The sequence below is a fragment of the Mesocricetus auratus genome, unplaced genomic scaffold, assembly GCF_017639785.1.
Source record: "Mesocricetus auratus isolate SY011 unplaced genomic scaffold, BCM_Maur_2.0 Super-Scaffold_100018, whole genome shotgun sequence".
NCBI lineage: Eukaryota > Metazoa > Chordata > Mammalia > Rodentia > Cricetidae > Mesocricetus > Mesocricetus auratus.
In genome coordinates this window covers 612,217-626,427 of record NW_024429199.1, presented here as the reverse complement: position 1 = coordinate 626,427, position 14,211 = coordinate 612,217, and the positions used below count along the sequence as shown (strand labels likewise).

Genomic DNA, 14,211 nt, shown 5'->3' with positions numbered 1-14,211 from the left:
AAGTTTTGGTTCACAGCTGTCTGTAACTCCAGTTCTAAGGGATCCACGCCCTCTTATGGCCTTAGAGGAAAACCAGGTGTGCACACAGTGCACATACATGCATACAGGCAAAATGCTCATACACATAAGATAAAAAGTATATAAAAAGAATCCTTTAATATAACACACACCCCCAGCTCTGGCTGTCTTAGAACTTGCTCTGTAGACCAGACTGGCCTTGAACTTACAGAGATCCACCTGTCTCTGCTCTGAGTTTTGGGATTAAAGGTGTGTACCACTACATATATATTTTAATGCTGAGCCTGAGTGTATGTGTGTTCATCATTGCATACCTGGATACCCATGGAGGTCAGAAGAGGGTGTCAGATCCCCTGGAATTGGAGTTATGGAGTTGTGAGCTGCCATGTGGGTGCTGGGAATTGTACCTGAGTCCTCTGGAAGAGCAGCCATTGCTCTTAACCACTGAGCCATCTCTCCAGCTCCCTGACTCCTTGTTTTATGCTGGACTGTTGATGTGGGACTTAGAAGAAAACAGCATTCTTGGGAAAGTCTGACAAGGACTATAGGTAGACTGGCTGCCTCTCCCTGGAGCGGACATGGTACACACAACCAGAATTTCTATTGGTAGTCTCACCCTTTATTTCATCTGTCTGTCTGTCTGTCTGTCTGTCTGTCTGTCTGTCTGTCTGTCTGTCTATCTATCTATTCTGTGTGAGTGTGTGTGCGCACACGCATGTGCAAGCCATGTGTGGATCAAAGGACAGTTATAGGAGTTGGTTCTTTCCTTCCCCCATGTGGGCCCTAGGGACTGACCTTGGGTGGTCAGACCTGGTGGCAATCCTGCGCCGAGTCTCAGCTGGGTGATCATCGTTTTGTTCACACAAGTGGAGGGAGGTGATAGTGAGCAACCTGTGCCGGGCAGAGGTTAGCTCTGTTCTCCCAGGCAGAGGTTAGCTCTGTTCTCCCAGGCAGAGGTTAGCTCTGTTCTCCCAGGCTTTTTGTCTGTGTGAGTGTTCTGTTGCCAGGCAGTGGCGGCACACCCTGTAATCCCAGCATTCAGAGCAGACACGGGTGGATTTCTTAGTTTGAAGCCAGCTTGGTTTAGAGAGCGAGTTCCAGGACAGCCAGAGCTACACAGAGAAACCATCTCGAAAAACAAAAGAAATTAAAGATGTTTTACTGTGGTTGGTTTTCAGTTGGACAACAGAAATGCTATCTCATTCATGTTTCACTCGGTATCCTCTAGGTGTTGACTGTTGAACAAGCTGGGGATTCCTAAGATGTCTCACAGAAACTGAGATAGATGGGTATTGATGTTTTCCCCACTAAGAACAGAACTTGGCGCTACCAAGCCTGCTCTGTCAAGAACTGTGCAGTTAACCTGGAGCTGACGGGATGAGGGCTGTAGGGATGCAGGTGAGGTGCAGACTTTCCTGGGTTCTGTGGCAGCATCAGGGTGGCCCAAAGGGAAAGCACTGAATGTGACCCTTTCCCAGTGTGCCTAGGGTCTTGCTTGGTTCCCAGGCAGTTGGAGGCATTCTTCTATCAGCAGTAGGTAGAGTGAACCCGAGAGATCTATCATTAAGTGGGTCTTTGCACTTGTTGGAGAGAACTCTATTGAAAATGCATGGGAAGTATAGCCGTCACTGCCATGATTCCAGAATAGTAGTGCTAGCCTCGTACCACGTCACACGGCCTACACTTGATGTCACATTGATTTCCCACTCGTGCTGCTCTCTTGGCTTTCCACTTTGCTGACTCTCTGGACACTGTTTAGTCACTCATTCATTATTCACTGAACTGAATTCAGTAACTGCTGGAGGATCTGGGGTCTGATAGTGATGACCAATACACTTAGAGCACTGGTGGCCTTACATACCCTTGGTATCTCCCCAGGATATCTGCTGCCCCTTGCTTGCCTGGTGGTGTCAGCCTCTCATTTGGTCCTATTCTCTAGCTGAGAGCTTCAGGCATTCCCTGGTGAGTCTGCAGGTGCTTGTGAGTGAATGCCCATCAAGGTCTAGGCTAGATGCTAGCATGCGAGCCAGAGCTGTGCCACAGAGTTCCCATATGGTTGGAAGATGCACCTTGGAGAATTGGTAACTGTCAGTCAGACACCCTGTGCCAAGTAGCACAGATTTAAAGATTTCCTAGACAGCTGAGCAGAGATTTTATCAGCAGCAGCAAATGCAGCCAGCCAGCGCATCGTTGCCTTGGCAGCCTTGTGGGATGCATCGAGCACTGAGTTGACAGGACACTGGTGTAGGGATATCTGAGAACCTTCCCTTTGCTGCTTGCTTTTAGATGAATTCTGTATCCTGGGTTTCTGTGAGCAAAGAGCATTGCCCTCTACTGGGACTCCTCGTTTGTTTTTGTTTGTTTTTTTTAATGAGACAATTTAGTAAAAAGTTTCCATTGGTAAGGAGTTTCTATCAGTGCTTGGTAGGAATGGCAATATTTGCGTTAATAAGACTAAGACTGGGGTGAGAATAATGGGAGCCAGGTTTCTCCCATGTCTTTCCTGTGTAGGAATGTGGGGGAATGCAGAGGTTAAGTTCAAGGTTGGTATTGAGACAGTCTCCCAAGGTTTTCTCTCGCACCTCTTGACCTCGCTGCACAGAACCCTATTTCACATCTGCCAGTGGAACTGCTCGTCATGAAGGAAACATCGCACACCTTTAATCCCAGCATTCCTGAGGCAGAGGCAGGTGAATCTCTGTGAGTTTCAGGCCAGCTTGGTCTACAGAGTGAGTTCCAGGACAGCCAAGCCTTAAAGAGAAACCCTGACTCAAAAACACAACAAAGAAGGTCTTGCTAAGTATAACCCTGCTGTAGTATTTGTTAAGTACTTACTATTATTTGGCTCTGTGCTTGGTGTGTATTATCTCATTGTGTCTCTTGCTGCAAGACATAGAAGCTGGGGCATGAAAGGTCACATGGGGAGGCCCCGGTGCGTGACTGAGCGCCTGCCTGCACACCCCAGCCTCATGGCTTCATAAAGCCAGTGGGTTTTTGTTTTTCTTGCCTGCCTCCCCCCCCTTACTGGAACCAACAGAAGGTCTTGACTCTCTTTGGCAAGCGCCCTACTATAGTGCTCCACCCCAGCTCCCAGGGTCCTCTTCTTAGGCAGAGATTAGACAGTGGTAAAACACCTGCCGTGCTCTAATCACTCATGTGTGTGGGTTTGTCCACCTATCGCCCCTACCCCCAGGCAACCACTGATTTGCTTTCTGGAACTATAATAGATGTATTTTCTGGACTTTTTACATAGGAGACACTAAATAATCTGGCTTTTTAATTATTACAATATGTCTTCTTTCATTGAACAGCTATTTTGAGGTCTAACAGCTCTTTTTTCTTTCTTTTTTAAATATGTTGTCATATAGCCTAGGATGGCCTTGAACTTCAGATCCTACTGCTACCTCCCAAGTGCAGGGACTTGTAACATGTACCACTGTGGCCACCTTTAAAATGAATCTATTCTTTTGGTTTGGTTGTTTGTTTGGGGGGCAGTGCTGGGGTCAAACCCTGTGTTTTCTGCATATTAGCAAGCACTTTACCACTACGCTAAGTTCCCAGACACCTCGGTTTGTTTCTTTGACAGCCTTACCCAAGAGTTATAGATAGCATTACTACATCCAGCTAACATCCAAGTTCAGGTGTAGGTCTATACTTTATCTTGTTCGTTCGTTTCCTTCCTTCCTTCCTTCCTTCCTTCCTTCCTTCCTTCCTTCCTTCCTTCCTTCCTTCCTTCCTTCCCTCCCTCCCTCCTTCCCATTTTTTTGGTTTTTTGAGACAGGGTTTCTCTGTGTAGCCCTGACTGTCCTGCTGTCCTGGAACTCAGGCTGGCCTAGAACTCATAGCATCCTTATGTCTCTGCCTCCTGGATCTAGGATTAGTTAAGAGCCACCATGCCTGCCTGACTCCTGATTGGTTTTCAGTTGATTTGCATTGAGCTTGAGGTTTGGGTTAGAATTATTATTTAAGCCTTATTACATATGAATGTGCAGTTGTGTAGAATTATTTGATGGAAAATTCTCCTTTTGCCCCCAAATTGTCCTTGTGTCTTTCTCACAAATCACCTGTCGTTTTGAGTATAGAGAATTCTCTTAAGATACCCAGTTTGAAACAGGTAGCAACCTCGAAGGCAAACAGTGAGGTCCAGAATAGTGAGTGAGCTTGTGCTGGGTGTGGTAAGAGAATGGTGGACATGCGCCTCTGGGCTGAAGAGAGGAGACATCCCTGAGGCCCTTCTCCATAGTGCTTATTCTGTCCCAAAACTGGTCACAGGAGGCGGATAGTACAGTCCAAAGCCAGCACTCTTGTAGATGCTCAGGAGGGGTGTTTGTCCATGGCACTGGGTGGCTGCTGGCTGTGGAGACATGCTATCCTAGTGGCAACACTTGATGTCCCAGAGCCAGAGTCACCCACAGAATCTCAACTTCGTGAACGATCGAGGTTCTGGGCCAGCCCTTGTCTAATGTCCTGGCAGCTACAGAGTGTCAGCCTGCTGCTGCGTTCCTGCTACTGTGTGCCTCAGGGAAACCTGCTCCTAAATGCTACATGCTGAAGCCGCCACAGCCACAGCCACTATTCCTATCCGAGAGCAGTGAGATGTAGGTGGGGTGGGGTGGGCTGTGGGGAAGGCCTTCTGTGGTTGGGCAACCATGGCATTTCTTCATGTTCATATGGTCTCTCACCTGTTCTTAGAATTTTGTCCAGCCTTACCAGCTTGGTCTCTGTTAGCCCTATGGACAGAAGCCTGGAACAATTATTCTTTAAGAATAGGATCCTTCCTGGGTCTAGCCTGAGCCCTTTCTCAAGGAGTGGGAATTTGGAACAGGTTGACCCTCAGATGTTACTGTATTCTTATGGTCCGTTCCTGCATGGGCAGAGTGGTTTGGACAAGAATGCATTGACCATGGGTCCTTTGTGCTGTCCCAGCCCAGTTTAGTGCAGTGCGTATGGGAACACACCTAACTGCAGGATGGTTTGTTTTTAGGCCCTCCTAGCAGGCATGCGCAACCGTGAGAACAGCTCACCCTGCCAGGGAAACGGAGAGCCAGCCAACAGGAGCAGGAGTGGGAGCTGTGTGTGGTCTGCTGAAGAAGAGCCTTCCAGTGGGGCCACCACCCCTTCCTACAAGAAGCCTCTGTATGGCATCTCCCACAAGATCATGGAGAAGAAGAACCCTCCCTCTGGAGACCTGCTCAGCCCCTGTGAGCTCTTCGAGAAGGGAAACCCCAGCACCAGCCCCGCTCCTCTGCGCCTGCTGAATGAGTCTCAGAAACGGGAGTGTGGTGCTGGGGCGGCCACTGACGGGGAGCCCAATATCTGCTTCCTGATCCAGAGGATGCTCTACATGCTCAACACGCTCACATCTAACATGTCCCAGCTTCACAGCAAGGTGGACCTGCTCTCCCTCGAGGTGAGCCGCATCAAGAAGCAGGTGAGCCCTTCGGAGCTGGTGGCTAAGTTCCAGCCTCCCCCTGAGTACCTGCTCACTTCTGCAGAGCTGAAGCAGATTGTGGAGCAGAGCCTGTCCTGCAGCGACCTAGCCTGTCGCCTGCTTGTGCAGCTGTTCCCGGAGCTCTTCAGCGGCGTGGATTTCTCCCATGGCTGCAGTGCCTGCGGCTTTGCCGCCAAGCGGAAGTTAGAGTCGCTGCACCTGCAGCTCATCCGCAACTATGTGGAGGTGTACTACCCCTCTGTGAAGGACACAGCTGTGTGGCAGGCTGAGTGCTTGCCACAGCTGAATGACTTCTTCAGCCGCTTCTGGGCCCAGCGGGAAATGGAAGACAGCCAGCCAGGCGGCCAGGTCACCAACTTCTTTGAAGCTGACCAAGTGGATGCCGGCCACTTCCTGGATAGCAAGGACCAAGAAGAAGCTCTGTCTCTGGACCGCAGCAGCACCATTGCCTCGGACCATGTGGTGGACACACAGGACCTCACCGAGTTCCTGGATGAAGCCTCCTCCCCAGGCGAGTTTGCCGTGTTCCTCCTGCACCGGCTCTTTCCGGAGCTGTTTGACCACCGGAAGCTGGGTGAGCAGTACAGCTGCTATGGCGACGGTGGTAAGCAAGAGCTGGATCCCCAGAGGCTGCAGATCATCCGCAACTACACGGAGATCTACTTTCCCGACATGCAGGAGGATGAGGCCTGGCTGCAGCAGTGTGCGCAGCGCATCAACGATGAGCTGGAGGGGCTGGGGCTTGAGGGGGCCAGCGAGGGCGAGGCCCCGCGGGACGACTGCTACGACTCCTCCAGCTTGCCAGATGACATCTCAGTGGTCAAGGTAGAGGACAGCTTCGAGGGCGAGCGGCCTGGCCGGCGCTCCAAGAAGATCTGGCTGGTGCCTATTGATTTTGACAAGCTGGAGATACCACAGCCTGACTTCGAGATGCCAGGTTCGGACTGCCTGCTGAGCAAGGAGCAGCTGCGCAGCATCTATGAGAGCAGCCTGTCCATTGGCAACTTTGCCTCCCGCCTGCTGGTGCACCTGTTCCCGGAGCTCTTCACCCACGAGAACCTGCGCAAGCAGTATAACTGCAGCGGCTCCCTGGGCAAGAAGCAGCTGGACCCTGCCCGCATCCGGCTGATCCGCCACTATGTGCAGCTGCTCTACCCCAGAGCCAAGAACGACCGCGTGTGGACTCTGGAGTTCGTGGGCAAGCTGGACGAGCGCTGCCGACGCAGGGACACGGAGCAGCGGCGCTCCTACCAGCAGCAGCGCAAGGTCCACGTGCCTGGCCCCGAGTGCCGGGACCTAGCGAGTTATGCAATCAACCCCGAGAGGTTCCGAGAGGAGTTTGAGGGGCCCCCGCTGCCTCCTGAAAGGAGCAGCAAAGACTTCTGCAAAATCCCCTTGGACGAGCTGGTGGTCCCCTCGCCCGACTTTCCGGTGCCTTCCCCTTACCTGCTGTCAGACAAGGAAGTTCGTGAAATTGTGCAGCAGAGCCTGTCAGTGGGCAACTTTGCAGCCCGGCTCCTGGTTAGGCTCTTCCCTGAGCTCTTCACGGCTGAGAACCTTCGACTGCAGTACAACCACTCCGGGGCTTGTAACAAGAAGCAGCTGGACCCCACGCGGCTGAGGCTTATCCGCCATTACGTGGAAGCTGTCTACCCCGTGGAGAAGATGGAAGAGGTGTGGCATTATGAATGTATACCCAGCATTGATGAGCGGTGTCGCCGTCCCAATAGGAAAAAGTGCGACATCCTCAAGAAAGCCAAGAAGGTGGAGAAGTGACAGGGGCTGGGACTGCCCAGTGACTTGGGTCACCACAGGCTGAGCAATGGGTGCCCTTGGGACTGAGCATCCTCCGGAGCTCAGGTATGGTACCCACAGACAGGCACCTTATGCCAGTGGGGAGTGGTTTCCTACATTTGCACACGTAAACACGTACCCAGCCACAAGAAAGAAGCCTTCGATTTGGTCTCTAGTATTCATGACTTTGTTCTGTGTTCCCTGGTGGCACAGCCAGAGTTTGGGAGTAGCCAAGCTGTGAAATCAGAATTGATAGGGTAGGGTCCCTTTTCAGGGCTGGGGAGCCCTCCCTAGCGCTCACGATTCAAAACACAAATTTAGACTAGATGTGGTAGCTGACTTCTCTAGGCAGAGGCCATTGTACCTCAGTGAGTTCAAGGCCAGTCTAGTCTACATAATGAATTCCAGGCCAGCCAGGGCTACATGATATAATATAAATTCAGCAGCTTGTTTCTCTCCCCATGTTTTACATCTTCCTTTTTAATCTTTTTATGTTTGTTTATTTTAATTGAAATGAAATCCTTTTAAAGAAAATCATTGGGCTCTTTGGGAGCCATTTTATTTAGGAAAAAGATATTTGAGATGAGATACTGTAAGATTACTTCACTTGCTGGGGTTTTTAAAGATGATTTTAGATTTATGCATTTTTAAAAGATGTCATATTCAGGCATTATGGGTAACTGGCTTCAGGTGACACGGTGACTAGTTTTACTAATCCTGTGTTTGGCATCTGATATTGGAAGAGTCCCGAGGCCCTTGGATGCAGCAGATGGGATGGAATATAAGTAATGTAAGTAGTTAGTAGCTCTTTGAGTTTCCCTTCTGCTGTGGCCTCAGAAAGGTTGCCTGTGGCTCAGCCTGTGTGCCGCTGCCCTGTGGTGCTCACTGTGTAGACGCGAACACTGGAAGAAGTATGAATGTAGATAGATGTGGAGCATAGTTCACACGTCTTCACCTGAGCCCCGTTCCCTCTCCACATAGACGTTGGATGGGAGGGACATACACATTGGAACGCAATGTGTAGGGACATTTTTGTGTGACTCATGGGTGGGCTGCTTTGGGGTTCACCAAGAACTGTTTACTTTCCATGTATTTGTCCAGAGTCCCTATCCCCATCTGCAGTGTTAGCTCCTCCCATGAGCTGCAAGGCCTTTACCTCTAAGAGCCCAGGGCTCTTTTGTAGGTGTCGGGAAGACCCAGACCATCTTAAATGGAGCACCCATGCCCCACCCCGCCCCACTCAGACCTTCCCCTCAAACCTTCCAGGAAGTTCTGCCGTCCTCTCCTGGCCCACCCCTAATGTGGAGGTCACATCTCTTCCATCTACCCTTCTCCACTGGGGCCAGATGCCTAGGAAGGAAAGGAAGCAGGGTTTCCCAATCTGAACCCATCTTATCATTGGCCTAGAAAATTGATTGAGTTGCCTAGGGTAGTCATAAAACCCTTGTGGGACATTACAAATGTGATAACTTAATGGCTTACTATTATGCTACCTTAATATGCAGAAATTATAGAAATAATCTATGAATTCTCTCATACAGATAAGAACTTAGTTCTAGTAGACAGTATGATATAATTTTGCATGTACCCAGTGGGCATTTAAAAAATAACATAATTTTGAATACTGTAAAGCTTCTATTCACTGTCTTTACAGATTATTTATGCTGTAACTGTAAACCTAAATTATTGATTCTGAGAGGTGCACAGGAACTTCATGGCTCTGTCACGTGCCTGTCACCCATACCTGCAAACATCTCCTTATTAAAAAGCGAGATGGGGGGGCTCCACAAAGCAACCTTCTTTGTGCCCAGAAAGAAGGTAATGGGGGCAGCCAGAAGACTCCCCCTTTCCCTTAGCTGGGGCCTCTCTCCGAATGCCTTAGACAAACATGCATGAGCACGTGTGTGCTCGCGTGCACACACACACATACACATACATACACACACACACATACACAACCCCAAAGATGGCCATGGTGCTCTCTTACTGCTTCCACTAGTTTGAGAGAATTCCATGGGATTTTTTTTTTTCTGGTCTTGAGGATGTAACCAAGAGGATTTCAAGCCATGTGAGAACTGTCCTGCTTTTTAGAGAGCGGAGTGGCCCTGCAATGTCACAAGCACAGCCGGTTACTAGAAGTCCGCTCACATCAGAGAAACGGCAGGTTCTACGAATGAAGCAGAACTTTTTGTAAGCCAGAGCGTGTTAACTTCTGGGAAACTGTATTTCGGTTTCCTTAACACTTTAACCATGTAGGGCTTCATCCCTACCCCACCCCCACCCCAGTCTCACTGCCCCTTGGTGGAAAGAGGCGGACACTCTGGGAGCTGTTTCCTGTCCCTGGACTGTATGGTTCCTCACCCAGCCGTGCAGGTGGCTCCAGGGGGCATTTCTTTTCATGAAGCAATATAAATATAGAATACTTATTTTTTCAGAATTAAATGGGTTTCATGAAATCTGTTGCCGACTGCTTTCCTTGTTCCCCATCTAAATTCTTCCTTCGTGTTTGGATTATTTTTGCCTTGTACACAGTGGACTAAAGATTAGCACAGACATTCTGACATTGAGTAAGGTAGTAAGTATGTCACAGTGGGTGGTAGAGGTCTTGTTTTTCTCTGTTAGGAAGTTGTTAAAGAGTGTATGAAGATAGTCATGAATGTATAGTGTTCGAATCCTGCTTTTAGTTCATGTGGCCATGTCTGTATGATGACAAACGTTTGTCAGGGAATAAAGTGTCTAGTGTCATTAGCACTCAGTGACCCCCCCCCCTTCAGTGTTGAGCCCCAAACCTTCCTTTCCTTTTAAGGGGTGAGGGGCTCATATCCGCAGCAATCATCAACCGACCAATGGGATCTACTTAGTGGTGACTGGATTTGGCCTGATCATACCACAGTGTTGCCACTTGGGTTCTTGTAGAGATAGCCTCACTTTCTACCGTTCCCCCAGAGATTGCATCTTGCCTGACCAGGAGGGGCCTGGAGACTCCTAGCTGGAGTCACTGGGTCATTCTGAAGTATGGGTGAGGGCCCAGGGCTGGTACTTTTGTGGGAAGTCCTTGCCTCTTGTAGATCCAGCCTTAACGTCTGACATCCCAGCATGAGCAGACCCTGCACAAAGTGGGTATCAACGTTCCTACTGTGAGGAGTAAACAATGAGGACAGTTTTACCAAAGAGAATGAGATACCACATCATGTCTGCCTGTTACCATTGATTTGAGTGCGCCCTTAGAAAACTGAATGTAACAAAACCCAGGACATTTTGGAAATTGTATGCTCTTTAGCAACTTTGTGTGAATTTTTATACAAGCACTGTTTTATTAATTATATAAAATATAAAAATAGAAAAACTGTGGTCTCTTAACACTTATTTCTTTAGGGCCCTCGTCACTTAGACTGTGTATGGGTTTGTCTGTGCACCTTCCTGGTCCCAAGGGAGACCAGGTGTTTGTGGATTTCAGTGCCTGAGTGTTTGGGACAGTGAGTGAGTGTCAGAACTGCCCAGTCCCAGGTGTACACAGAGAGCGGATGACACGGATCTGAGCTGTTTCACCTCCCTGTCTGCCCCAGCAGAGCTCCGCTCCCCTTGGACCCAGTTCTTCCTCTGTATCATGCAGGTTGTAGTTCCAAGCTAACCTGATAACAAAAAGATGCATGCTTTCTCTTCCAGAGGACCCAGGCTCAATCCCTGACAGCTACATGGCAGTTCACAACCATCTGTAATTCCAGTTCCAGGGGATTCAGCATCCTTTTCTGGCCACCCTGGCTACCAGGGACATATATGGACCACAGACATACATGCAGGCAAAACACTCATACACATTAAAAAAAAAAAATACTGCTCTGTCATGCCTGGGGAAAAAGTTGAATTAAGTGGTCTCCTACTGCATGCATATTAAACTGCTTTGTGAGGTAGGCGGATCTCTGTGAGTTCGAGACCAGCATGGTCTACAGAGTACGTTCCAGGACAGCCTCCAAAGCCACAAAGAAACCCTGCCTCGAAAAACCAAAAAATAAAATAAACTGCTAGTAGCAGCCTCAGTTTAGAAAGCTTATCTTGGTAGGTGGGAAGAGATAGGTTTCCATATTTGCATACACTTCTCTCTCATGATGACTTTCTTTTTAGGGTTTTTTGTCTTTTTTTGAGGCGGTGATCAGCTGTCCTGGAAGGCACTGGACCAGGCTGGCTCAAACTCAGAGACTCTCCTGCCGGAGTCCTGGGATTCAGATGTGCACCTCTGCACCCTGCTGCTTTTCTCGAGTACGGGGTCTTAGGTATTGCTTCACTGACCTCACCCAGGGTTACACGCCTGTGCCACCGTGCCTGTCTGGCTCAATGTAAAAATCTTCACTGCTTTAAATTTTATTTCTAGATATGGGAATTTTGTTCCATAGAGTAGGATAAATGTTGTGAGGAGTTGCGCAGAGGAAGTGGGTTTTAGAGTCAGGGAAAGGCTGGGAAAGTGGAGGCAGGGAGATTCCGCACACTGAGGAAGGAGGTAGGTACGGCTCTTGAAGCAAAGCTTGGAGCACTGCTCATAGTTCAAGGCCACAAAAGAAAGGAAGGCTTTAAGGGTTTGCTGCCTCTAGAGGAGGCGCATCCATTCCGCAAATGGGCCAGCCAGCTACTGGGCCTGCTCCATAACTGACCAGCCCTGCCCCCATGAGTGGCTGGTTACCCAGCCCATTAGGCCTGGCAGAAAGGTCCTGGTAGTTAGCTGCCAGAACCTGACAGGTCTTACCTGAAGCTGATTTGCAAGAGGTGCGTGGGTATGAGCAGATGCGGCCTTGCTGCTCTCTGCAGAAGACAGACAGGCCATTGCAGGTGCAATGAAGTGCTCCCTAGCCCGAGGCACCACTGCGAGATCTCCCGCCCTTCGTGGTTGTCACAGACTGAAATGATGGTTAGTGTGCTGTGAGAGCTGAGGGGGTTCAGCTTGTGCTGGTTCTGTAGCAAGACATGAGGCGTGTCCATCCTCGGTTTTGACAAACGGAAATCGTGTGTGGAGAAATACTCACTTCAGTATGCCTAAGGCCTTTGGCCATCACTGCTCTCTTCAGGTAGTTAACACTGATTGTGCAAAGTTGGCCTCTAAATTTTAGCCTTTGGTTTCTCTGCTTCAGACTCAAGAGCTAGGATCCCAAGGCTTTTTTGTTTGTTTGTTTTTTGTTTTTTTTTTTTTTTCAAGACAGGGTTTTTCTGTGTATCCCTGGTGGCCTTGAACTTGGAGATCTGCCTTCCTCTGTCTCCGGAGTGCTGGGACTAAAGCTGTGGGCCAATACCGCCCAGCAGCATTTTTTTTTTAAAGGACTTGCATTTTATATAGCCCTGACTAGACTGGAACTTGCTATGAAGGTCAGGCTGGCCTTCAAGTCACAGAGATCCACTTACCTCTGCTTCACAGGAAATGGGATTAAAAGTGTGCACTACCCCACCCAGCCCCCCTCCCCACCAAAAAAGATTGATAGAATCTGTATTGTTTAATAGTGACTTTGATTACAGAAACAAGTATTCCCTGTGGGAACCCTAAAGAGCAAGTGTTCATTTAGATACGTGTTGTTTGCCCCGATGAAGTCTTTGAGCCTCACCTGTCCATCTTGGGGCATAATCTCAGCACTCAGGAGGCAGAGGTAAGTGGATCTCTGCGAGGCCAGCCTGGGCTACAAAGCTACACAGAGAAACCTTGTCTGGGGGGGGAATCTGAGCGTGTTGGTGCATGCCTGTAATCACGCTGCAGCAGAGGACCATGAGTTAGAAAGTAAAAAAGTTGAGTAAGGGTTGCAGGGAGCTGGAGAGATTCTACTGGCAAAAAAAAAAAAAAAAAAGAAAAAAGTAAAAAAGAAAAAGCTGGCTAGTGCCAGGGACCAAGTGAGGCAATGGGCCGCAGTCACCTCGGTGTGGTGCTCAAGGGGAAGGCATCCAACAGCTGTTCTAACCAGCAGAGCAAGCAGTGTGTTAATGAAGGGAAGCGGTACAATCTGGGACAGTGTCCCTCTGAAAGGAAGCTGGTGAAATGGGATGGATGCCCCTTGGCAGTGGTGTGAATAAATAGGTTGGATGGAGTTTTAAGACACACGGGAAAGAAAGTATGAAATGAGATATATAATAAACCATTTATGAAGTTCTGTAAGCAAAGCAGTGAAATGCATTTCACCGAAATGCATACAAGCAAAATGATGCCCATTAAACACGTGCAGTGGTTGCCCAGGTAGGAGAGGAAGACGGGAAAATGCTATCAAAAGTGGGAGGACCTCTGAAGCACGCGGAGGGACAGCGTTGCCAAGGTGCTTCCTAGGGAAAACCTCTCCTGGGTGTCCATCAATGTTTAACAGCTACTGCCCTGGGGGAACTAAAAACCCAATCTGCAGTGTTGGCGATTTCCAAAAGCTACTCTGTGGCTGATTCTGAGCAATCAAGCTAGCTGTGACTGGAGAGCAGTTCAGGAGCTATGCTTGCCCTACACTTCTGGGAATGTAGTACCTGTCACTGATCTCTGGAGACCATCAAACAGTTGTGGACTGGGAATTCTCCGACAGTGAAGCCAACCTTCACAGAACCAAGGTAAGACAGAGATCCTCCTTTTCCCTTGAGATAGGTTCATGAACATCCACTCAACTGATTTTGTTTGTTTTTGTTTGAGACAGGGTTTCTCTCTGTAACAGTCTTGTCTCCGGGAACTCGCTCTGTAGATCAGGCTGGCCTGCCTCCGCCTTTGAGTGCTGGGACTAAAGGTGTGCACCACCTCCAAGCACCGAAATGTTTCTTAGTTTCTTGACAAATAGGCTTCCAAGCATGGTGAAGCATGCCTTTAAACCCAGCATTGGGGGTCAGAAGTGGGCGGGTCTCCCATCTATGTAGAGCATAGATGGCAGGATTTCAGTTGACAACCTAACTTGCTAGAGGATTGTCATTTTGGTAAAAGGCCAAATGAACCAAACAGTCATAACAAT

The 14,211-nt window shown here is 49.0% G+C and overlaps 1 protein-coding gene across 1 annotated transcript in view; it reads left to right on the top strand.

Annotated features, from left to right (window-relative positions):
- Positions 1-10,611, top strand: part of Bend3 (BEN domain containing 3) — a 35,977-nt gene extending 25,366 nt beyond the window's left edge. The window contains exon 4 of the mRNA XM_013115738.3: positions 5,003-10,611. Coding sequence (XP_012971192.2) covers positions 5,003-7,246 — 2,244 coding nt within the window. The 3' untranslated portion in view covers positions 7,247-10,611. The remainder of the gene's footprint in view (positions 1-5,002) is intronic.
- The last annotated feature ends 3,600 nt before the right edge of the window (positions 10,612-14,211 follow it).